Here is a 24238-nt window from a genome sequence, read left to right as displayed (position 1 = left end):
ACTTAAGTGGGTAGAATTAACTAGAAGGAGGTTATCTGATTGGTGGCTAAAGTCAAGGCACGAGTGCAAATTAAACCCTTCACTGCAAAGTACGAATCCTCAACCTGACTATTTAAGGAAAAAAAAAAATACAGTTTTTAGTTCATTGAGTATTACACTTGGTGGTGCTAGCCACCGCCCGATCTAAAGGGTACATCCATATCCATCCATCCATCCATCCATGCCCCAGTCTCAGAGTTTCTGACATTCGCCGTTACAAGCACGCAGAAAAGCGACGCGTGCTCAGGTCCCCAATGTATCCTGCGCTCAATCCGCTGACAGGTGCAGGGTGCTAGACACGCGCGTCTCCTTCCAATTTCGTCGATGCTGTCTCAAGGTCTTTTTTTATTCGCTAGGCTATGTATTCTAGTGCAGCAGTCAGACTGGAAAACTTTACTGAACGGTGCCTATACAGGTTTATGAAAGTTGAAGGGAAAATTTTAGCCTTCTTAAAAAATTAAGCGTTCCTGCAGATTCGCAACCCACGGTATCGTCATCATCGTCAGCCTGACTACAGCCGCTGCAGGGCAAAGGCCTCTGCCAGGTTCCGCCAGTTAACCCGGTCCTGTGCTTGCTGCCGCCAATTTATACCCGCAAACTTCTTAATCTCATCTGCCCACCTAACATTCTGTCTCCCCCTAACCCGCTTCCCTTCTCTGGGAATCCTGTTTGTTACCCTTAATGACCAGTGGTTATGCTGTCTACGCGCTACATGCCCGGCCCATGTCCATTTTTTCTTCTTTTTTTCAACTATAATATCCTTAACCCCCGTTTGTCCCCTAATCCACTCTGCTCCCTTCTTGTCTCTTAAGGTTACACCTACCATTTTTCTTTCTATTGCTCACAGCGTCGTCCTCAATTTAAGCTGAACCCTCTTTGTAAGTCTTCACATTTCTGCTCCGTAGCTAAGTACCATAGCTAAGGATGTGGAAGTGGTTGGCAAGGTACGATGCAGTGACCATAGAATGGTCCGGTCTCGAATTCGCCTAGACTTGTGAAAGGAACGACAGACACTGATATGCAAGAAGCCAGTCAATGAGCTAGCACTGAGAGTTAAAGGAAAGGAATTCAGAGTGTCGCTTCAGAACAGGTACTCAGCTCTTAGTGAGGAAACCAACATTAGCATAGATACAATGAATGATAATATGACGAGCATCATTACAGAGTGTGCAGTGGAAGTTGGAGGCAGGGTAGTTAGACAGGGCACTGGCAAGCTTTCCTAGGAAATGAAGAATCTAATTAAGAAGCATCAAATCATGAAAGTCTCAAGTACAACAGACAAAATAGAACTGGCAGAACTTTCGAAGTTGATTAATAGGCGTAAGGTATGCGATGTAAGAAGGTATAACATGGAGAGAATTGAACATGCTCTGAAAAACACAGGAAGCGTCAAAGCAGTGAAGAGGAAACTTGGGATAGGCAAAAATCGGATGTATGCACTAAGAGACAAACAAGGCAAAATAGCTACCAATATGGATAGGATAGTTAAAATAGCGGAGGAGTTTTACAGAGACCTGTACAGTAGCCGAGACAACCACGACCCTAATATTACAAGAACTAGCAGTAACCCAGATGACAACCCACCAGTAATGATAGAAGAAGTCAGAAAAGCTTTGGAGAGCATGCAAAGAGGCAAAGCTGCTGGTGAGGATCAGGTAACATCAGATCTGCTGAAAGATGGAGGACAGATTGTGTTAGAAAAACTAGCCACCCTGTTTACGAGGTGTCTCCTGACGGGAAGAGTACCAGAGTCTTGGAAGAACGCTAACATCATCTTAATACATAAGAAAGGAGATGACAAGGACTTGAAGAATTACAGGCCGATCAGCTTGCTCTCTCTAGTATACAAGCTATTTACAAATGTAATTGCTAACAGAGTAAAGAAAACATTAGAATTCAATCAACAACCAAAGGAACAAGCAGGATTTCGAACAGGCTACTCAACAATTGACCACATTCATACTGTCAATCAGGTAATAGAGAAATGCTCAGAATATAACCAACCACTGTACATAGCCTTCATACATTACGAGAAGGCGTTCGATTCAGTAGAAATATCAGCCGTCATGCAGACCCTGCGGAATCAGGGCGTAGATGAAGTATATATAAACATTCTGGAAGAAATGTACAGGGGATCAACTGCTACCATAGTGCTTCCTAAAGAAAGCAACAGAATACCAATCAAGAAGGGTGTAAGGCAGGGGGACACAATCTCCCCAATGCAATTTACCGCGTGCTTACAGGAGGTTTTCAGAAGCCTAGAATGGGAACAGTTAGGGATAAGAGTTAATGGAGAGTACCTTAGTAACCTGCGCTTCACCGATGACATTGCATTGCTGAGTAACTCAGGGAACGAATTTCAACTCATGATTACGGAGTTAGACAAGGAAAGCAAAAGGGTGGGTCTTAAAATTAATCTGTAGAAAACGAAAGTAATGTACAACAACCTCGGAAAAGAGCAGCGCTTCGAGATAGGTAATAGTGCACTTCAAGTTGTAAAAGACTATGTCTACTTACGGCAGGTAATAACCGCAGAGACGAACCACGAGATTGAAGTAACTAGAAGAATAAGAATGGGGTGGAGCACATTCGGCAAGCGCTCTCAAATTATGACAGGTAGATTGCCACTATCCCTCAAGAGGAAGGTATATAACCCACGGTATACAGGTTTATAAAATGTGAAGGGAAAATTGTAGCTTTCCTCTAAAATACAGCTTTTTTTGCAGATTTGCAACCCACTGCATACAAGTTTATAAAAAGTGAAGTGAAAAATAAATTCTGACGAGTTGATGACATTTTCTTTTTGTTTATCTTTTCGGTTTTTCAATTGACATAAAGGACCTATACTACTCTCTGCCTCACGATGAGGTATTAGAATGTATATGGAATAACATAAAAGTTTTCGGGGAATTAAACTTCCAAAAAAAAACTGGCATCAGTGCTTGAGATTTTGTTGACCTGGTTTTGCTGTACCTTACCTCTACTTTCGTTCAATGGAATGATTGCATTTATCTGCAGAAAAAGGGTGTTTCAATCGGCTCATGCATAGCACCTCTACTCAGTGATCTTCTATTGGCAAAAATGGGAAAAAACTGCAGGAAAAGTTAGAAGGCTCGCATGTCGTCAAAATATTCAGATACGTGGATGATTTCTTGGTTCTTCTAAATTGTAATTCTTCTATGTTCCACTTGTTTGCGACTCAAACGATAGGTGTGTTCGAAGATTGTTGAAAGCCTCTTGTGTTGACACATGAAATGCCCGAGAATGACAAGTTACGCTTTTTGGATTTAAGACTGGTTTTTAGTTCACAGCACATCTGTTGGTGTAATGAACCACGTGTGCAGAAACCTCTACTTCCTTTTTCTTCCGCTCACAGCAAGTTAGTTAAGCGAGGCATAGCACGAAGCTGTCTTGAGAATGCCTTAAATAGGCCGTGCGCCCACAATATCTCTGCGAGCTTCAAAGCTCAAGTTTCCCGGCTTAAAGCTTCGGGTTTCCTCGAGGAGTTTATCGCTTCCATTGCTGAGACTATCCTGCGGACTAATAAGGCGGAGCAGAGGCAGCGACAGAATCCGAGCAACACGGATACAGAACTTGAAAGGATAGCCGTGATTCCATACAAACACCAGATATCACACAGGCTCAAGAAAATCGGAAAAAGGGTTGGAGTTCGTGTCCTGTTCTCGGCATCGTTCAAATGAATCAGCCTCACCAAATCTACAAACCCCCTGAAAATGCAGTCATCAACGGAATGCAAAGTTCAACATAGAAACAGGTATGCGGCCTGTTCCCGGTAAGTTGTCTATAGGACACTCCTTTCATGCGGTGCTTGTTATGTCGGAACAACCGGAAGGTGTCTGAACGATCGGCTGAGAGAACACGCTAACAATGTTAGAAACGGGAAAGATGGTTTTCTTGCTCAGCACTGCACTGAGTGCAATTGTGTGCCCCTTTTCAAGGACACAGCGACGCTGTACAAGCACAGAGATGAGCGCACCCGAGTCATTGTCGAGGCCGCGCAGATGGCGCGCGAACAGGTGCCTTGTATTAACTCAGGTTCCTCGAAGGTTTCGGTGCGCGCAAATAATTATATTATCTTTACCTTTCTGTTTCGTTTTCTTATAGATTTTTCTTTGCCGTTTTTACTGTGATTTTGTATTTTCGTTTTTTGTCTTTGTTTTTCTTTTATGTTCTGCTCTTTGTGCCATATGGTTTTGATCACATGGTTACTGTCTCCTCTATATATTTTCGTGCTCTGCGCAATAAAATCAGTTGGAAGTTAGCGCTCGTGTCTTTCGTGTCCTTCTTGTCTCTGTGTCGTCGTTTTGTTCTCGCGCTATAACTATCGTCATGCCATACCAACTAGCCCAAGCTGTCACACTTCTAATGTACCAACGCCTCCTATATTTCCCATGCCTGCCGGATTATCGGCGGTCACTTGGGAAGCGGCGGTCGTCGGAACTACAGTGATGGCGCCACTCAAGTAGGGGGTGTCTTCAGGTAAGTTTTTACGTTTTTGGAGCTTATATGCAACAAAAATAACGTTAAAAAGTTTTAAAAAGGCGTAAACATAATCATAATTAATCCTACGTAAGTGACGCCGTCATTCAACAAGCAACTTTTTTATTACAAGGCATCCGCTGAAATCAGTAGCGAACGCCAAAATTGCCAATCTTAAAGGCCGAGTACAAAACCCTTACCCCTACGTAGGCGGCGCCGCCATATATGACCGGCGTTTCGCGCTCATCCGGCAGGCACGGGAAATCTAGGAGGCGTTGGCAGTGGTTACTCGTTTATGCCTGTTGAACCATTAATAACAGTAATCGGGTTTTTACCACGTCATCATGGGGCACGCCATGATGGAGGACTCCGGAAATTTCGGCCACTTGGTGTTCTTTAACGACTACCTAATCCAAGCATATCGGGTTTCTATGCACCATTTTCATCTTTATCGAAAGACCGTGGCCCGGATTCGAACCCTTGGCCTTCGGGTCAACGATTGAAATTTGCGAAGACCATAAAGTGCTCAGGTGTGTTCCGTTTAAACCGCTTTTGGATTACCTATTGATTGACTATTGACTGAAGTCGGCTGCAAGAAATTTTACTTTTTTCTCCTTATTTCGTCAGCATACTTGTGTTGAAACTATAAAAAAAGAAATAAAGATAACGAGACTAAAGGCGATTGCGAGAGGCTTTATTTGTTGTTTTTTTTTCTCCGTGGAAGCAAAAAAAAAAAAGAGGGGTGATGGGTGGGAAGGTATTAACTCAGAAGGACGACTGAACAGTCCTATTAAATTATGTTATATTAACGATATGAAACCAACAGAACAGTGGAAATGACTCGTTGCATATTCAATGAAATGTGTAAAAGAGATAGATAAACGGCAATGAAAGTGGGCGAACCAAAAACAATTTGCCACCGTGGGAGTTGTTCTTACTTCCACTTACCTTGTAAATTTATAATTTACACCTGAATAAACCGACACATGATTTCAGTTTCGCCCTCCAATCGTGGTTCAATTTATGTTGCTTTTGAAGTTGAGTCAAATGGTTTCAGGGAATGGATAACGAAATAACGATAAATGAATATTCGTAAAAAAATAAATAACAAGAACAGTGGCACATAATCCATCACAAAGCAGAAAACGCGAGGCATCCTACATAGAAGAAGACGCTACGTGTTCCTGGGAGTCACTGAGCACAGCGAATGTTCAGTCTATGTTACACATTTGCTTGAGCAATATCGCATGGTGGTTGGAGCGACCCCAGTTCAAGGTTATTTCGTGGCACCACTTTTATAAGTGCACTTTCACACGACCATGCGTGTTGTACAAAGCACGTAAATGGCGACAAATTAAGCAAAATAAGATGAACGAAGCACGTGTTTCTGGTTATGACATCAAGGAGCACAGAGGAATGACGTTCGGTGTATGTTACTAATTGCCTTGAGCAACCTCTAAAAGTTTGGCAACACTGTCACGCTGCCGTGTGAAACTATGACACCGCATGTAGTACATATAGTGGGGGAACCTCAATCGAATCAACAGATTTAAATATACAAAGCATCATGGTGATGGTACCCCTTACGGCGTTAACGAAAGTTGACGGGTAGTGTATTTTATACCTCTAATTGCTATAACAGTATATAGACATGTAGCTGCGTTTGTAAACTTTTGAACATCACGGGCTTAACACACACGCGAATATGCATGGAAAAATTATGGCACTTGCAGAGTTTCGATATCTGGTAAGTGAACCGATATTTTGCAGGCCACTGGTCAAATTGAATGGCGTCATCACCGGTATGTATCATTTTTTGTTAACTGAGGGCAAACAAATGAGGGCATATCGCCTGCGTCAGAGCCGGCTATACCCTTAAGACAAATGTCAACACTGCCCAGTTGCCCACACAAACCATGTTCACTTGTCACAGAAACACTCACCCAAGTTCGCACAAAAAAATAAGAGGTTGTAACTATAACAAGGCTGAAGTTGATTGCCGAATCTTTTCAGTAAAATTCGGAGTTCTGCGGCTCAAAAGCGTGATACAACGAGCAGGTTATTATTGTCGACCACCAGGGAGTCTACAAACGCAACTGTCTGTACCAACTAGCCCAAGTTGCTGTTGCATGCGGGCTATATCCAGGAATCCCGATGAAAAATGTCCATCTTCCTGACTATATCTGGCATTTTAAGTGCAACCCGATCAAGAGAGATGTGTACACGTGCAGGGACATTTCTGCACTGCGGCACCACCGAAATGCAGCCACCAAGGGCGGAATCCAAACAATGGTTTCCTATCCTGCTTGGCAACACAGCGCCACCAAGGCAGCACGGCGGGCGTCTATGGCACAGGAGCGCCACGATCACTGTACAAAAAGGGGCGACACACGACACTCGCAACCGACAAGTGGCTACACGACAAGTGGCGACAAGTGGCTACACGTGCACTCCCAGTGACCCGCAGCATTAACGTGAAAGTTATTTACAGATGAGATGGTGGTCGTCATGGTTGTATACCGTGAAGGCACAAGTGTACAGATACACGAAAAGACATATACAACACAACGTCTGTGCCGTGTGTTATTCAGTTTGTGCCTTCGCACTACACTGTAGGACTTTCGGCAAACAACTAGCCCTACAAGTTCTTCTGCGTATGAACTAATATCACGAGGAAACGAAGTGGATCCGAGGGCTCATGCGCGTGCGGTGGTTTTGTTCTTTCTTGTGTGATTCTTAAATGAAAAGAAGATAAAAGTGAGCCCCGTAACTGTCTTTCAGGGGGAGGACACCTACACAGTAGCTCACGAGGGATCGGGGTAAAAAGGTGGAGAGAGAGATGTGGTATGAAGAAAGGCATGGAGGCTAACCAGAAAGCAAGTGTCTGGTTTGCTACCCTGCACTGGGGAAGGGCTAATGGGGAACAGAAAGTAAGAAAAAGGGAATGAGAGACAGAGAGCGGGACGGAAGCGAAAACACACTAAAACGTCACAAGATTTCGACGAGGCGGGTCGATGGCAGAAACTTCAGGAGGGCCTTCGTCGCTTTTTGGCGTGAAGCTCGATCTTTCCGGTATTCCAAAATTAATTTTTTTTGGAAAGTGGCATGGTCGTCAAGGCGTGCAAACACCGCTGACAGGGACTGTCTCTGAGAGTTATACTGGGGGCACTGACACAAAACATGTTCGATGATTTCGTCAGCGCCGCAATGATCACACGCAGCACACTGTCGCTGCCCATCCGATGCGGCAAGCAAAGGCGTTCGTAAAAGATACCCCAAGCCACATGTGACAGAGAACGGTTGTCTCAGATCTGGATAACCCAGATGGAGAATGGGGGTAAGCAGGGATTAAAAGGATAGGATTAAAAGTTATAGAGATAGAGAGATGGGGAAGGAGAGAGCGAGGCGCAGGGACAGCGACATCCAGAAGTAAGGAGAAGATACGAAAGATGGACACGGTCGCAGAAGTCCGAGGGCGGGGCACCACTCAGCGAGAGCTCTTGTCGGCGTCAGGAGATGATGACAGGAGATGGCGAAGATATCGGCGAGCCAGTTGGCCGAGCTGTGCTGTCGTCGGAGATCGCGGGGACACAACCGGTCGGCACGAAATCCAGCGAGTGAGTCCGTGCTTTCGTTTAAGTACAGTTTCCGTTGGTAAGTGATGCCTGGTACTAGAGGTCCCCTTGATCTGTACACGTCACGTGTAGCCCGTTCTTGCCGGTGAACTTCGTGAGGAGGTCGATGTCGTCGCCGTTTGACCGCAGCGGTTGTATCTCGTAAGGCGACGCCTTGATGTTATCGCCGTTGACTACGAGTCGTAGTGGTTCCTGCACGCAAGCGATGACGGGACGTTTAGGCCAGTTATTTCAAAGACGTTATATGTTATTTGACAACAATAATACTAATTGTTGGGTTTTAACCATCTGAAACAACAATATGATCACGGGACGTGGGAGGGCTCCGGAATTTCGCCCACCTGTGGTTATTTAAAGGGCACTTAATTCCAGACACATGGTCCTCTAGCTTTTGCGCCTCTTTTGAAAACGCGGTCGCCGCGACTGGAAGACGATCTCGCGACGTTTAGGTCGAAAGTGGATCTTTGTAATCACTAGACCATTGTGGCAGGTATTCTATTCCACTGCAAAGTTCTAAGAGTCGAAGCCTTGTCGGGCCACCTCTTGTTACCCTACGTCACTGGAGGCCCGGCTGGCAAGAGCCGGTTGGAGTTACAGCTGAGAAGAATGGAAAAGGATGCAGTTGAATCTATAGCATAAGTGTGCCCAGGGTTCTCCAGGGGGAGGGGGGGGGAGGGTTAGGGTTAATCGCAGCGTCCCTAACACACACACACACACACACACACACACACACACACACACACACACACACACACACACACACACACACACACACACACACACACACACACACACACACACACACACACACACGCACGCACGCACGCGCGCGCGATGGGTCGACGTATGGGGCTAGAGTTATTGTATCATATAGAGTTACTCAACTTGGGGCAGACTTTGCGCGTCCCATCTTAGGTGACTTGGGAGGGAACGGCCGGCCCCCTGCAACCCCTCCGCTCTTTCGCATGCCTATGGAATCTAATTTTAGCGAACACTGATATAGCGAACCATCAGTTAGAGCAAACTGAGTACGGAATTCGATTGGTAACGCATCATTATTTGTATATACGAAAACTAAAACTCGGCAGCCGTTGTGAGACCAGCTTTAAGAAACAAGTGTTTGATTCGCGCGAGGCACAAAATTCGAAGAGTAGCATAAAATATGGAAAGATAATCCACGACCACATTTCGTGTAGAGGCTAGTTGTTACATCAAAACTTTAGTTGTAAACAAGTTAGAAAAGTTGGGAATATAAACATATTGTGAACACCGCGTGGTTTTGTCAGACGAATCTTTCTTTGTCATTACATTCCAATCGCACATGTTCGCACATGTTCGATGTGATGTTCGCACATCACATCGCATCGCACAATCGCATATGTGCGTGTAGTTCGAAACACCATAAAGGCAAGGATTAATTACCTCGTTTTGAAGCCCAGAGTGATTTTTTTATGCCTATGAGATTCTCGCGCAAGTCAGATTTTCTGATTTCTTTTACCCAATTTCTATTTCTGCTGTTACAACGAAAATTGGATATAACGAACGAATTCTAGAAAAATTAACACGCTACTTAGTTATCACGAAATTCGATTGCACTGAGTATTCGGCATATCATTCGTACGTGCACTCCAAACTCAGCACTTTCTGTGTACTTTATTTGTTAGCCTTGCAAATCTGCGGCAGCTGCCAAAATAGCTTCATCTTCAATGATGTATTTTTTCCTTCCCGTTTTTCGTACCACTGTGGCACACTCGCATGCGATCGCGATCGGGCGTTATGAGGATCGCATATCTCGATCGCGCTTGGCTTCCTTCTAGCAAGCTGCAGAGGCGAGCCAATCACTGCTGAAAATTTCGATCCCAATCGGGCTTAATCGCGATTAGCAGTAGACTTGAACGAGAGGAGGACACTTTAGTGGTTCAGTTTTCTTTTTTTATGCACCACCTTAATACGAACCAACAGAGAAATCTAACCGTGGAAAATATAGGGGACATCATCTGTGAGAAATATCATGTAAGCACAAAATAAGTGTAAATTAGAGGGCTCGGTTTCTTTATCAGATACCATTATTATACAATAATTATCACGTAAATGTGATTAAATTGAAGTCAATGAAAGGTCAACTTGTCTACGGCAGCGACCGGACCTGTGTCCTTCGTTTAATGAAGGAGGGTTGTCTATCCTTACGCTGTGAGTTCTTGTAATGTATATAACAACTGCTACATATAATATTCACTATAATTTTCCTTACTTAATGGTCTGTAGGTACTTATCAAGGTATCGCACGTTATCGTACGCGTGCAGTGACTTGCGCAATATCGAAGGCACGCACTGACCTTTTTTAGGCGCGGAAGCAGTCCGGTCCACGCCCAGAACTTCAGGGCTATGGGACTCGACAGGCTGGCTGTCTTCTCCAGGTCGTCCTCGGCTCGAGCTGGACGAGAGATGACGTCACAAGAGCTAATCATCATGACCTGACCGAAGGCGTCCACGTCAACAACTCCGGTGAGACGACTTACTCGAAGGAATCAATCAGCCGATAGTCAAACTTACGCCTCGCGTTTCCGAGAAGTTACGAGAAGACTGAATGAGAGCACATCTCAAGGAAGGAATTGTTTAAGGTACTTCTTGTCTGTAGCTGCAGCTTCCGCATAATGTGCGACGCTGCAAAGACCTTGTGTCAACTTCTCCTTATCGTTTTTCTTTTACACTGACGGTTTACTATACAGGCCCCAGCTGCACGGTATACCGAACGTACCGAACCTCCATTTCAGCTGCCTGCACACAGAGCAGACTTTAGAAAGCAACAAAAAATGAGTTTACCAAGATGAAAACACTATATCTTGAGGTCACATGACTAAGTAGTTGAGACGCAAACAGGATCTCCCTGAAAGATGTGTTACAAAGCTATAGGCAGACTACTAAGAAGCTATATAACTTCGTAAGAAATAAGCGTTTTTCGTATTTCAGATATGTACCCATAATGTGAATTTTGCTACGCATTATTCTGCGAGAAAATATTTTTGCAATTATATATGAATACTTGTAGATTAAAGCTGCTGAAAAAATCTTCGTTCTTTTTGTTTGCTGCTAAACCGTGGTCGACCAATATGTCTTAATTGTCCGGTCAGCTTTTGTGTTGAAAACGGAAGGTCTGTGAAATATCGCGCCTGTTTGCACACGACACAATGGCCTGTGCATATGAACGTGGGAAAACTATTTTGAATATTGTTCCTCGACGAAAGCTGGCATATGAGCCTACACACGTACGAGGAAAAAGTAATCTTGGGCGGAAATTTTTTGTCGTTAGAGAATTTCCCTTATTTAATCATTGAAGAATTCTTTATAGGCCAGAAGACATAATGAAATTACGAGTGAACATGTAGCGCAAGGCGTTAGCGCAAAAGCATACATCACAACAATATCAGCGTTGCCGCACGTTAGTGAAATTTGAAAAGCCAACACAAAGGGTGATTGCAGCACATTAATGAAAGAAAAAGTGTGAAGTTTAGTAAAAATAAACAAAAGCTTGAAAGCTAAACAAGCTTTAGGACTCTATTTTAAAATGAGAAGACGCCAGTATATGGCATGCGCATACTTAATAACGAAACGCGTGCTTGGTTTCACTGGCACCTAAATAGTTTGCATGTATATATGCAAGCGCTAAGCACACCACTCTCGTGTCCCATAGTTTAAAAGCTTTCTATTAAATGCGAAGCATTTCTTAGCGAACTTCGGAGATTTTGAGCGTATCTATCTATCTATCTATCTATCTATCTATCTATCTATCTATCTATCTATCTATCTATCTATCTATCTATCTATCTATCTATCTATCTATCTATCTATCTATCTATCCGCTTACGTTTGGGTGCTCTCGTGGTCACCCCCTTACCTTGGCGTGAACCAAAATCAGCATGAGAGGGTTAGATGGCTTGACATGTATGACGCGCTGGTCAGAACATGAATATAGTCACCTTCCCGTCGCGTACGTCGTCAAACACTTTTCGCCAGACAGCGGCACATACCCACGGGCGGGTATGGGTCGCTGGTATGCAGGTATGTACCACAAATGATTGACACTTGGTATCTACCCAGGAACGACGAGAACACACACATGGGTAATTTTAACGCGTGAGCGTTAAACAATACCCGACATTGGTAGTGTCGACTCAACGAAGGCATAGAATAAATGTCAGTGCATGTTAAGAAAAACCGTACATAGGCAGCGTTGACTCTTCGACGAAAGCACATAACGAATTTCAGTGTTTCAGCAGGAATCGAACCCAGGCATTCTGCGTGGCAGTCAAGCATTCTACCACAGAACTATACGCCATGTCTCGGAACTACTTTACAAATAGACGCTAACTTCGTGAAACGTCAATAGTGGTTGCAGTACTGCCTACCCAATTTTATAAATATTACATATGTACTCCTTTGATACAGCTATTACGTCGGGTTAACGTCAATTGTGGTTGGGTGCCATGCGCTGAAGTTGATTTATGTAGCAGTGTCTCCGGGTTAGCATCTTCGAGAGCATCAGCGCTTCATGTCAGCTTTTGGTGTGCTAATACCTCAGCTTTTGGTGTTCCAGTTGACATCGATGGGCAAGTGCAAACAACTGCTTATATAAACTACAGCAACTCTTCAACATATGTCTGTGCGTTCAACATTTGTACATATACTTAGCGTCATTTCACGACGTCTCGTTCAAAATAATAAAAATTGCAACACGGTCACCTTTCATGCACATGCTTCGCATAACGTCCATTCTTGGGTACGTGAGAGCTGCTGTTTTTTTATGGACTACCTTTAGTTTGTATAAACGCAGTTGCAATGCAGCATCCTGGTGTATACGAGAGCGTAATTATCATGCAAACTTGTGCCATACTCGCGGACAACTTTCCTTGGTAACGAAGGGAAAAGCCACAGGGGCGGAGCTTCTACACATGTATACCGCTGCGCGAAATAGTCCGCTGTGTCACGCGTTCCGCACCGTTGTGGAAAGTGATGGCTGTGCGTGGTCGGCGTTTCTTTCAGCGTCGCAGACGCCGCTTGGTGTTCGGGGTGCGCGTAAAAGGCGTGGCTTTCTCGCGCGTTCAAAAGTGTGAAGTGAGAACGAATGGATTGAAACAACTACACGAATAATATCTTACTGGCGTGAGCTGCGTCCTGCGTTTACGAGGTATACGCGCAAAAAATGAAAGCATGTACTTTTCTCAACTCACGTTGAAAAGGACATGTTTGTGGGAATGCATTCTTTAGCGAAAGGATACACGGGAGTCGGCTCTACATATACTCGGCGACAACTTTTCTTGGCACTGAAGGGAAAGCTACGCAGGCGGAGCTTGTGTACATGTAGCACTACGCGAATTAGTCCGTTTTGGCGTGCATCTCGTAATGCTATAGACCCTTTCAAGGTTTATAAACACAGCCCCTTGATGACTTCTGGTTTTGTTCACCGATGTGCTTTAATAGCATTGGTGGATCACAAGAGCTTTAGAAGATATCCCGCTGATTTTATATACCGTTTTCTTCCTTTATTTGGCAAAATATGTTGAAACAAATGTTCTTTTGAGCTACACAAAACGTACAAAACATTTTCTTGTTTCTTTTATGTGAAAAACGAAAGAAAGAGTTTCTTAACGCCTGAAAAGAAATTGAAAACGTGCTTTCAGCGTCGACGTTGGGAGTGGGTAAGTGAGGTGACCGGAAGTTTTTTTTTTTTTTTTTTGGTACTACGCTTGCGGCCTTGAAAGCGTCTATGGAAAGTGACGGGGGGCGCACCATCAGCGTTTCATGTAGACGCAGACGCCGCTTAGCGTTTGGGGTGCACGTAAAAAGGCGGGACCTTCTTGCGTGCTCAAAAACATGAAGTCACAACGAATGAATCGAAATAAATACGAATGGTGGGTACTGCGTCCTGTCTCAAATAACTCCACGTAGAAAATAAAGGGGGAACTTCTATATTTCACGGTGAACATATTTGCACTGTCGTTGAACTACATTCACTGAAGGTAGGATGCCCGTGATTTGGCTCGGTAGCCTTCGCTCCAATGCCAAGAAAAGTTGTCACCGTGTGTAGCATTCCCTGCATTACGAAAATAAGTTGTACTGCTATATATAGGCGCTGCGTCAGGACTCTCCGTAAGAAGGGGGGGGGGGGGGGTCTGCTAGGTTCACTTATCTCTCTCTTATGGACAGGAATAAAATGAATCAGAGGCTGGTCGACGCTGAGGTAGGCGCGCCTATAATTTTCAGAGGCATTTTTGTCATCTACGGCGTGTTATGTTTAAAGGGACGGACAACTGCCCAGAACATGAAATGAGATGACTGCACGGATGGAAAGATTGTCCCTTATAGTGACTCAAACCAACCCAGTTTTTATCGTGAGAAATGTTTTTTTATTTTTATTTCTTCATTACAAATTGCGAAAAATGACCTGTGGAGTCTAGTGGCAAAAACAAACTATCATGAATGCCCTGTCACGTGACCATGCGTTAATGTACATTGTCAACAATTTACTGATTAGTACTGAAATATTTTTTGACTCTTTATAGCAATTGAAAGATAATATTTTATAAAAGTACACGTGTAAGCTCGCGTAAGTAGCACACATTGAAGTGGCGCTGCCTTTGCGTAACATGTGCGCAGTTCCATTTTCGATTACTTGGCTTGGTGACGTGGTACAAATGCAGGGAAACTCTATAGAGCCACACCGTCTCATTGTAACGGCTTGTTATTTTCAAAAAATAGTTGTAAAGCACAGAATAGACGTGGTTAAGCATAGTTACAGGAAATCCTGCGAAATAAGAACAACGACAGCATGCATAAGCCACCAGAAAGGCTACCGGCATCGCTATCAATACTCAACGTTACCGGATGAAAAGCACTACCGTGTTCAGAGCCGTCCAGATAAAAAAATACTGCTTATAAAATAACTACGCGCTCTCGGGATTAACTAGTCCTTGCACCATCTTGTCCCATCAAGCGTCTTTTATCCTAATGCTTTGTCTAACTTAAACCGTACTAGATTCGCTTCAAATGGAAATTTTCTACTACCTACTATCCGCACTAATTTTGGTCGCCACAATGCATATTTCTCAGCATTATCATTATGAAATTCATTGCCATCTCACATCAAGCAATGCTCGACTATTGGCACATTTAAAAAACAATTGTATTCGTACTTGATAAACTACTACATGTTTTTATCTTGTTATATTGTTTATTCCACTCTTCTTTCTACTTGTTTCATAGTTAGTGTTGGTTTTATCAATTTACTCTTCTCTCTGTTTTCACTGCTACTGCTAATTGAGTAAATTTTGTAATCCCATTTTGAACAGGAGGTCCCCCTTCAGCCTTGTGCTTTCGGACCTCCTCCTGTATATATACTTTGTATACTGTTCCTTTTTCTGTACTAACAACTGCAATAAACTGAAGTAAAAATAAACTACTGCAGCTACGATCCCTACGAAAGGCAAGCTTTCTGTTGCGCATGAAAAAATATCTGGATCGAAAAAAGTCAGTTGTCGGTCCCTTTAAAGGAGTTATAGTAGTTGACTTCAGGTCAATTTGTGCCGCTGTTGGTACTTGTTATACAAAATACTAACAATGATGCCAACTACCAACCATCCAACCGTCTGTTAGGCACTTGTTTACTTCCTGTGCAAGCTGCGTAGCCCACTGATTTACACATTTGTCTCTTTGACATTGTAAGGATTTGTGTTTTGTAGGTTTAGTATGAAACGCTGTGGTGGAAAGAAAAAAAAACGCATCAAATGACGACTTGCGAAAAATGGAGGGCATGGTATACTTACCTGTCAGGATGCTAAGGGCCAGTCCTATGCCCACGGTGAGTAACGTGGCGAACAGGCAACACCAGTAGGCCGACAGGCGGTACAGAGCAAACACGTCGGGGCTGCACAGAGACGACATTAGGTAAACACAACGAAGACACAGAGCTATGTAAGAACACGTGTTCGGAAGCCAGCGATTCGCTACTCTCGAAATGGCTGCTCTCGATTGGCTACGCGTTCATACGCTTCCCATGAGTTTACGTTGTGCAAGCGTGGGTGTATAGCTGTGTGGTTGTGACACTTGTTCAGCGAGTAGGACTGGACAAAGGAGGTTTAGACTGGACAGTGCTCGGATTTAAATGACACCTCTTCAAGCGTATAAGAGGTGCTGGTTCATACTCTCTCTTGCCAAGGAAACTTGTTTTGTCCTGTACGTTTTATTTACTTATTTATTTCATACTTTCTTAACGTCGCATTCTCTCCTCTCAAGAGACCCCTCCTTTTCCCTGGTCGCGAGTACCATTTTAGCGAACTATGCCGGCTCAGGGTCAAAATGTGAGTGACGAAGTAAAAACGAGTGACAAAGCCGTGTACTTTCATACGAAATTCTTATTTGTCATAATTTGCATGTTTCGTGGAGTTGGGACTTTCGTTCTACCTTCATTATTACTCCTTTGTGGTACCGGATCTAGTCTGAAGTTGGCAAAGACGAGGTTTGGGCACGTTTCCTTGGTGGTTGTTGGTCGTTACAAGTCATACGAAATACATCGTAGGGCAGATAGCGACGTCATATACTGCACAAGCTTGCCTTTGTCCGCGATCATCATCGTCATCGTCGTCAGTGTCACCGTCATCATGGTTCCGGCACACACCAATAGACAAGCCCCGAAAACAGCATGGATGGATGGGTGGATTCAACCTCATTAAACCCCCAGCAATGTTTAATGCGACACGTGTTTAGGTTTGTCGCGGGGCAACGTCAAGACCTTGCCTCAGCGCCGCCCTACGGGCTTGCTGAACTGCCCACGTTTCGACGCCGAGGTCTGAGCTGCGCAGAGCGGCGGCCAACATAGACGACAGGGTCTCCGGAGTAACTACCATCGTTCTGACAACAATACTACACCCACACAACATGTGTATGAGTGTTGCTGATCCTTTCCGTGGCACAATTTGCACACTTCCTGATGTTTGTCCAGATATATCAGTTTTAAACGGACTGGGTTAGGAAAGATGTTTGTCTGCAGCTGCCTCCTGGCGGCGGTCTGCCTACTGTTACTTGGCGGTGGGAATCTGAGCGAATAATAATAAAAACATGGACGGAAAATGAAACGGTGAAGAAGTTGAGACAAGATGTCGGTCATCGCCATGCTTTGTTGTTTTTTTTCAGGCCTGACTTCTCGTGCCGTTTTCTTAGACTGTTGCTTACACGATGTCGCACCGCTGCAGCTTAATGACTGCCAGGGTCGTCCTCGACACATCTTTCGTCACCCTTGGTAAAGTTTACGGGGGCATTCAAACGCCAGACGCATATAAGCTTGCGTCCTTCGTTGATCTCAGCGCGTGTCATATACGGCCAACTGGAAGTGGCAGCGTGATACTATCGTCACCATATCGTGATACTCTACCGGGTTTTCGATGAACACACACACACACACACACACACACACACACACACACACACACACACACACACACACACACACACACACACACACACACACACACACACACACACACACACACACACACACACACACACACACACACACACACACACACACACACACACACACACACACACACACACACACACACACACACACACACACACACACACACACACACACACACACACACACACACACACACACACACACGCAGACACGCAAACAAGCACATACGCACACATAAGTATGCACACAGACACGCAATAAATATGATATGGTAGGTGAGTTTTTAACGTCCCAAAACCACCACATGATTATGAGAGACGCCGTATAGTGGAGGGCTGCAGAAATTTCGACCACCTGGGGTTCTTTAATCGCAATGACGATATCAACCATATGCATTCCACGCTCGAATACACCCCGATAGTTGTCTCGCGCCACAGAGTCTTTAGCTCCAGGGCAGAGCTTGTCCGTCTGTATATACATACGCGGTCGTGCGAATAATGAGACTGTCGTCAGCCACTAATCATCCAAAATTGTCGGGGCACCGCTAACCGCGCTCACTGGAGATCGTCATCCACTGTATACGCGCAGGTACGGACAAAACAGCGAGAATGGAGTCATTATCGGTCTCCGGTGATCACGAGGTTGTATAGTCGAAGAGCGCGCAGAAACGCTTTTCTTAGGTGCGTCCTTGGGGCGTTCGTAATCAGTTCCCCGCGAGCGTGTTATTCGTCGTTGTTTTTTCTTTAATGCAGTCTTCTTGTACTGTAGCTTTCGCGACGGTTTTTACCCCTGCGGGAGCGAACAATGCCAAGGCTGTGCACGAGGTGTAGTTGTTTGCTTTTATAGCGAAGACCTTGCGTTCGTATGGCGAGCCTGCAGGGCTGCTGTCACCACTTATACCAATCATGCAGTTTTTTTTTTCTATTGGCGAGGTCACATTTGCGAGGAAAACACTCAGTGCAATTTGTTGAGCGGCGAGCGGTGGCGACCTGGCGTGCCCTCTTCACTTACATTACACGACCATTGGTCAATATCAATAATGAAATAGCAATAATGAAAGCTGTGGTTCTGCGTCCCAGAAACACGGTGTGATTACGGGAGACATTGTTTGGCGTATAGGGCTCTGGAAATTGCGACAATGTGCGCTTTTTTAACTGGCTTATAGATTGTAAGCCCACGGGCCTCTATAACGTTATCCCTCGATTGAAATGCGGCTGGCGCATCCGGGATTCGATGCCATGGCCTTGGGGCCAGCAGACGAATGCCATACTGCCGTTTTATGTATGTATGTATGTATGTATGTATGTATGTATGTATGTACGTACGTACGTATGTATGTATGTATGTATGTATGTATGTATGTATGTATGTATGTATGTATGTATGTATGTATGTATGTATGTATGTATGTATGTATGTATGTATGTATGTATGTATGTATGTGTCAGCGATGTCCGAATGAATGTAGTCAAGGCGAGGTTCAAATTTTAAGGAAAACTGTATTGTGCTAAGTTACAGGTGAATCGGCAGTGGTTACATGTATAAGGAAACTGGACTCGGTGCAGGAGCTCGATCGGGTACGTCCGACGCCACTCGCGTCTCGGCTCGCTCTGCGGTGCGTTGCTCTGCGGTCCCGGCTCGAATCTCGGCTCGTTCTCCTCTCTCTGGCGATGCGGTCCCGGCTCGAAGGCTCACTTTTTGTTTTTTGAATGTCCGTTGAACCAATGGGCAACCGCGTCGAGTGGACGCGCTCAGGGCTCGGAGTCCACGTTAACGCAGTGCAGCGTTTCCCGAGCAAGCACGGAGACGCTGCCGGAGAAGGAGGCGCTGCCGGAGAATGAAACGCTGCCGGCGAATTCAGCTGTGCGAACTCGAGTGCCGCTGACACGGCCCTCCCTAAAATTGCGCCTGTCCTCAGGCGTGCGTGTCGTTAGATGGCGATGGTTCCGTAACTTCTAGGAGCGGCTCTTTATATCTACGAAGCTGCTCCACGTTGACGATTTTTTGGTTGATCATGCCCGGTGTGTGGGGTACTCTTTGGATCTCGGCCCTGTTTCCTCCGACGTGGGCCGTTATCTCGAACGGACCTTCATAGCGAGGGTCTAATGTGCCTCGAGCGCTCAACTCAAGCAGGACGAGGTCCCCCGTTATGAACCTCGGAGTTCGCCGCTTTTTGTCGTATCGGACCGTTGTTTTGCGCTGACTCTGCAGTAGCCTCTCTCTTGTCTCCGCACGTCCCCTTGCCAAGTCATGTAGTCTATGAGACTCGGCGATGTCTCCCTCGACTGAGGCGAGGTTGAGCTGTCCTGGCAGTTTTGGGTCGTAGCCGTGCATGAGTCGAAATGGGCTGTGGCCACTGTGACGATGATTCGTGGCGTTGATTGCTAGCGTTGCTCGGGGTAGTTCCTTCCGCCATTTGTCCTTGTTGTTTAGCATTTTGCGTAGCACCAGTTTCAATGTTCCTACCATTCGCTTGATCAGTCCGTTTGATTGTGGCCAGTACGGTGGGGAGTTCTGATGAGCAATTTCCAGTCTGTGATGGAATTGGTTGGTTTTCTTGTTCACGAATCCCTTGGCTTGGTCCGTAATAATGACGTTGGGGACTCCAAATCGCGGAATCCACCACCGGTTTGTCATGAAGTCAAGGTAGTGCGTCGACGAAGTGCTCGGTACGGTCACGGCGTCCATGTATCTCGTGGCGTGGTCGATACACACGAGGATGTGGTCTCCTTTCTCGTTTAGCGGACCCATGTGATCCAGAGATATCACGAGATATCACCGCATTTGGCTCAGTAGGAATATCGCGTGTGATGAGGCAACCTTCATTCCGTGTCGTGCGGGCGTTGATAGTCTGGCACGTGTGGCAGGAGTCAACATACTCGCGTATGTCCTTTCTCATCGATGGCCACCAGTACTTTCGCTGGATCAGGTCTCTGAGTTCGATGATGTGCTCGGTGTGAGGACACACGCCCAAAGTGTCGCCTTTGGAAGTGAACGCTTGGTGATGCCTTAACAGAATTGCGTGAAGTTGTTCCCACTCTGCCTCGGTGGCATCCTTCGTTATCTTCCGTGTGGCGTCGTCGACTAGACTCGTGAAATCTTCGTCGGGTGCGGGACATTTCGTGTTGAGGCGCACGTACCCTTCGTCTTTGGAAACATTCTCGTCCGATTGCCGGCAGAACGTCGCAATAAGCGTTTCCCCGGTGCGGTGTGGTGTGCCTTGTTTCGGGGGTGGCACTTCGGACGATGAAAATTTTCTGGAGGGCTCGACTGGAACGATAGTCACATCGTTTGACGTGTGAAACGTTACGTCGACGTTCGCGACTCGTCGCCAGTCTGATCCCAGAATCAGGTCGATGCCGCTGGGCAGTTCCGTTACCACGACGTCTTCGAGTCGCACATTCGTGGTGCCCAGTGTCACATCAAGTGTTGCAGCGAGAGTTGGGCATATGCTGCGGTTGAGAACTTCAATGTTCTCGCGCGATACCCATGCGTGCGTGGGAATGTCGTCCGTCAAGGCATTGGCACTAATGATGGATAAGTTGGCGCCACTGTCAATGCACACGCGGACGGGTCGGTTGTTGGTAATGTGCCGCCCGTCCGCGGTTGTTGGGACACTATTGGTAATGTGCCGCCCGTCGAATGCAAAAAACAGTTCGCTTGCCTAGGTGACGTAGTCCCTGTTTCGTGGCTGCTATTGTCCCTCTTCGCTCGTTTCTCGTCCGCTCTGATCGTTGCTGGCGTTTTCGGCTTTCTGCAATCACGGGACAGGTGACCGATGTCGCCGCAGCACGAACGAGCAGAGATGGGCCGCGGGTGTGGAGCTCCCGAGAAATCGCTGCGCGGGTTGGCCTTCGGCAAGTTGGCAGAGCTGCTGGCTGGCACCCGCTGGTTCGAACCCTGACCACGGCTTGCTATAGACGATGACGGTTTCTTGTCGTTCTCGGCACACACGGTCGTGCGACGCCTCGCGTCGAGCGAAGCCGCTCTGTCAATGAGTTCGGTTACTGTGCCACACAGCTGCGCTGCGAGTGGGTTGGCCCATGTGTCGTCCTCGATGCCGCTGAGAACGAGGGAAATACGTTCTTCCTCTGCTAAACGGTACGGCGCCTTGTTCAGAATGGCGTTCTTCGAGTACATGTACTCGACCATGGTCTCGTGGCTCTGAAGGCGTCGCTTCGTCTGCAGTTCGAGGAACTCCTGCATTGTCAGCTTTCGTTTGAGTCGGAGAATGAGCGCTTCCTTCCATTGCTCCTAGGTGTCATACTGTGAGCCGTAGGCGCTGTGCCAATCCTTGGCAGATCCCGTCAAGCGGCTTGCTGCTGTCACCAACGTCAGCGATGGAGTCCAGTGGGCGAGCGCTGCGATTCTCTCCACTTGCGTAATCCATTTGTGAGCACTTTGTTGCGGCGTCCCATCGAACAAGGGGATTGAGGATGACGTGTCTCTTGTGGAATGAATCTGGATCGGGCTCGTCGTCAGTGGACCTCTCGACAGCGTGTTGGCGAGCAGGGCTTGTGTGTTCACGAGCGCGGCGAGGATCTGGGCCATGGAAGGTTCTCCCTCGTGCGTTGAAACGGTCGGCGCTGTGGGGCGTGCCGCGTCTTGGTTGGTGCCGTCGTTCAGTGACGGTGGCCGCGTCGAACGCGAGGACATCGTTATGTCAGCAGGGACGGAATGGTGCAGCCCGAGGGTTGGAGTCGTCACCCGTTCCGTTGGCAGTGAAGCGTTCTGATGGGCTTCGTGCAATGTCTCACGTTCACTCGTGGTCGCACGGTTAAGCTGGGCTCGCAGGCTGCTCAGTTGAGCGCAAAGCCTCGCGTTGTCGGCGGACAGTGTCTCCAGGTGCGCCTGCCTGTCGTCGTCGTAGGCAGCCTGGTCCTTCGTTGACGAGTCCGTCGGCTCTAGGGCTTGGCGAGTGATGTTGTCGCGGATGATTCTTGCGATGAGCTCGTCCTTTCGTCCGGAGCACCGTAGACCTCGTGCTCTCAGCTCGTCGACGAGTTGCTTTTTCGTTGCATTGGCCATCGTGCTGTGGTCGAGGGTCGTGAACACGCTTTCGACGATGGTCGTTTCGGAGTCCCGAGACGATGTACGGTGCGGCGTCGCTCCTTCTCGTGGCGTCGTTTCCTCCTCCGCATGCAGCTCGGTCGATTCACATCCTGTCGGCTGCGCCATGTCAGCGATGTCCGAATGAATGTAGTCAAGGCGAGGTCAAGGCGAGGTTCAAATTTTAAGGAAAACTGTATTGTGCTAAGTTACAGGTGAATCGGCAGTGGTTACATGTATAAGGAAACTGGACTCGGTGCAGGAGCTCGATCGGATACGTCCGACGCCACTCGCGTCTCGGCTCGCTCTCCGGTGCGTTGCTCGGCGGTCCCGGCTCGAATCTCGGCTCGTTCTCCTCTCTCTGGCGATGCGTTGCTATGCGGTCCCGGCTCGAAGGCTCACTTTTAGATGCGGAGCATCTAATACTCGAGGCTTGTAGTGCGGCGCCGTCCGCAAGCTTCCTCCTCCTCCTTCCATCATCTGTGCATCCCTTCCTCCTCTACACACCGCGCGCGCTTCACTCCTCCACCATCTGTGCACCCTTCCTCCTCTACACACCGCGTGCGCTTCTCCTATTCACGAACATTCGCTAGCTGTATAATGTAGCGCGCATGCGCCGTCACGCTTCGAGAACATCGGCAGCTGACGCGCGCGCATGCGCCGTCGCGCTTCGAGAACATCGGCAGCTGACGCGCGCGCATGCGCCGTTGCGCTTCTCCCCCTTCTCGAACATTCGACAGCTGACAGTGCATGCGCCGTCGCGCTGTATATATACTCAAGGTCGGTGCTCGCTCGCTCAGTTGCCGCTCGTCGGTTGGTTTGTACTGCGCGTCGACGTCCGAGGTCGCAATGATCGACGTCCCTTCGACCAGCGCCGGCCAAAGTGTTGGCGGAACCGCAACCAAGTCGTCGTCCGAAGACAAGGCAGCGCGGAGAAGAGCTCGCGACGCCGAACGTAAACGTCGGCGTCCAGCGGAAGATGCTCAACTTAGAGAACGTGAAGCCGCTGAGAGACGTCAGCGTCCAGCAGCAGCACCGAATTCGGCCGCTTTGAAACGTAAGCGTCGACAAGAGGACCCGGACTTTCGAAAACGGGAAGCCGAGTGCGAGCGTCGGCGACGAGAGGCCGACGAGATGCCGACGAGAGGACGATTGGATAGTCGAATACATGGCGTCGCGACACTCGCTGAAACGCGCAACGCACGACGACTGCAAACACCACCAGCCGACCACCATTCGCGGAACCTGCATCGACCACGTCTTTGCAAATTTCGACCTACGACCGCTGCAACCCGATCCACTCACTCTTCACTTTACCGACCAAAAAGCCATCGTGCTCAAAGTTCGTCGCAATAAATAAACACCGCCCTTTCGCATACGTGTCGTACGTGTTCACTCATTTAACACCCCTCCTACAACCACGTTAACCAATTTAGCCAGCGACCCAAGTAAGTCGCAATTTAACACCCCATTTCACAACCACGTTAACCAATTTAGCCATCGACCCAAGTAAGTCGCACTTTAACACCCCGTTAACCAATTA

At 46.9% G+C, this 24238-nt stretch overlaps 1 protein-coding gene across 1 annotated transcript in view; it reads right to left on the bottom strand.

Annotated features, from left to right (window-relative positions):
- Window positions 1–5212: 5212 nt before the first annotated feature.
- Window positions 5213–24238, bottom strand: part of LOC119185043 (sodium-coupled monocarboxylate transporter 2) — a 63587-nt gene continuing 44561 nt past the window's right edge. The window contains exons 14-16 of the mRNA XM_075875665.1: window positions 15995–16095; window positions 10511–10608; window positions 5213–8366 (exon numbers count right to left, since the gene is read on the bottom strand). Coding sequence (XP_075731780.1) covers window positions 8211–8366; window positions 10511–10608; window positions 15995–16095 — 355 coding nt within the window. The 3' untranslated portion in view covers window positions 5213–8210. The remainder of the gene's footprint in view (window positions 8367–10510; window positions 10609–15994; window positions 16096–24238) is intronic.

This window comes from Rhipicephalus microplus, chromosome 10 (assembly GCF_043290135.1).
Source record: "Rhipicephalus microplus isolate Deutch F79 chromosome 10, USDA_Rmic, whole genome shotgun sequence".
Classification (NCBI taxonomy): Eukaryota; Metazoa; Arthropoda; class Arachnida; order Ixodida; family Ixodidae; genus Rhipicephalus; species Rhipicephalus microplus.
Note: the sequence above shows the minus strand (reverse complement) of the source record. Positions and strands in the feature narration are given on the sequence as shown.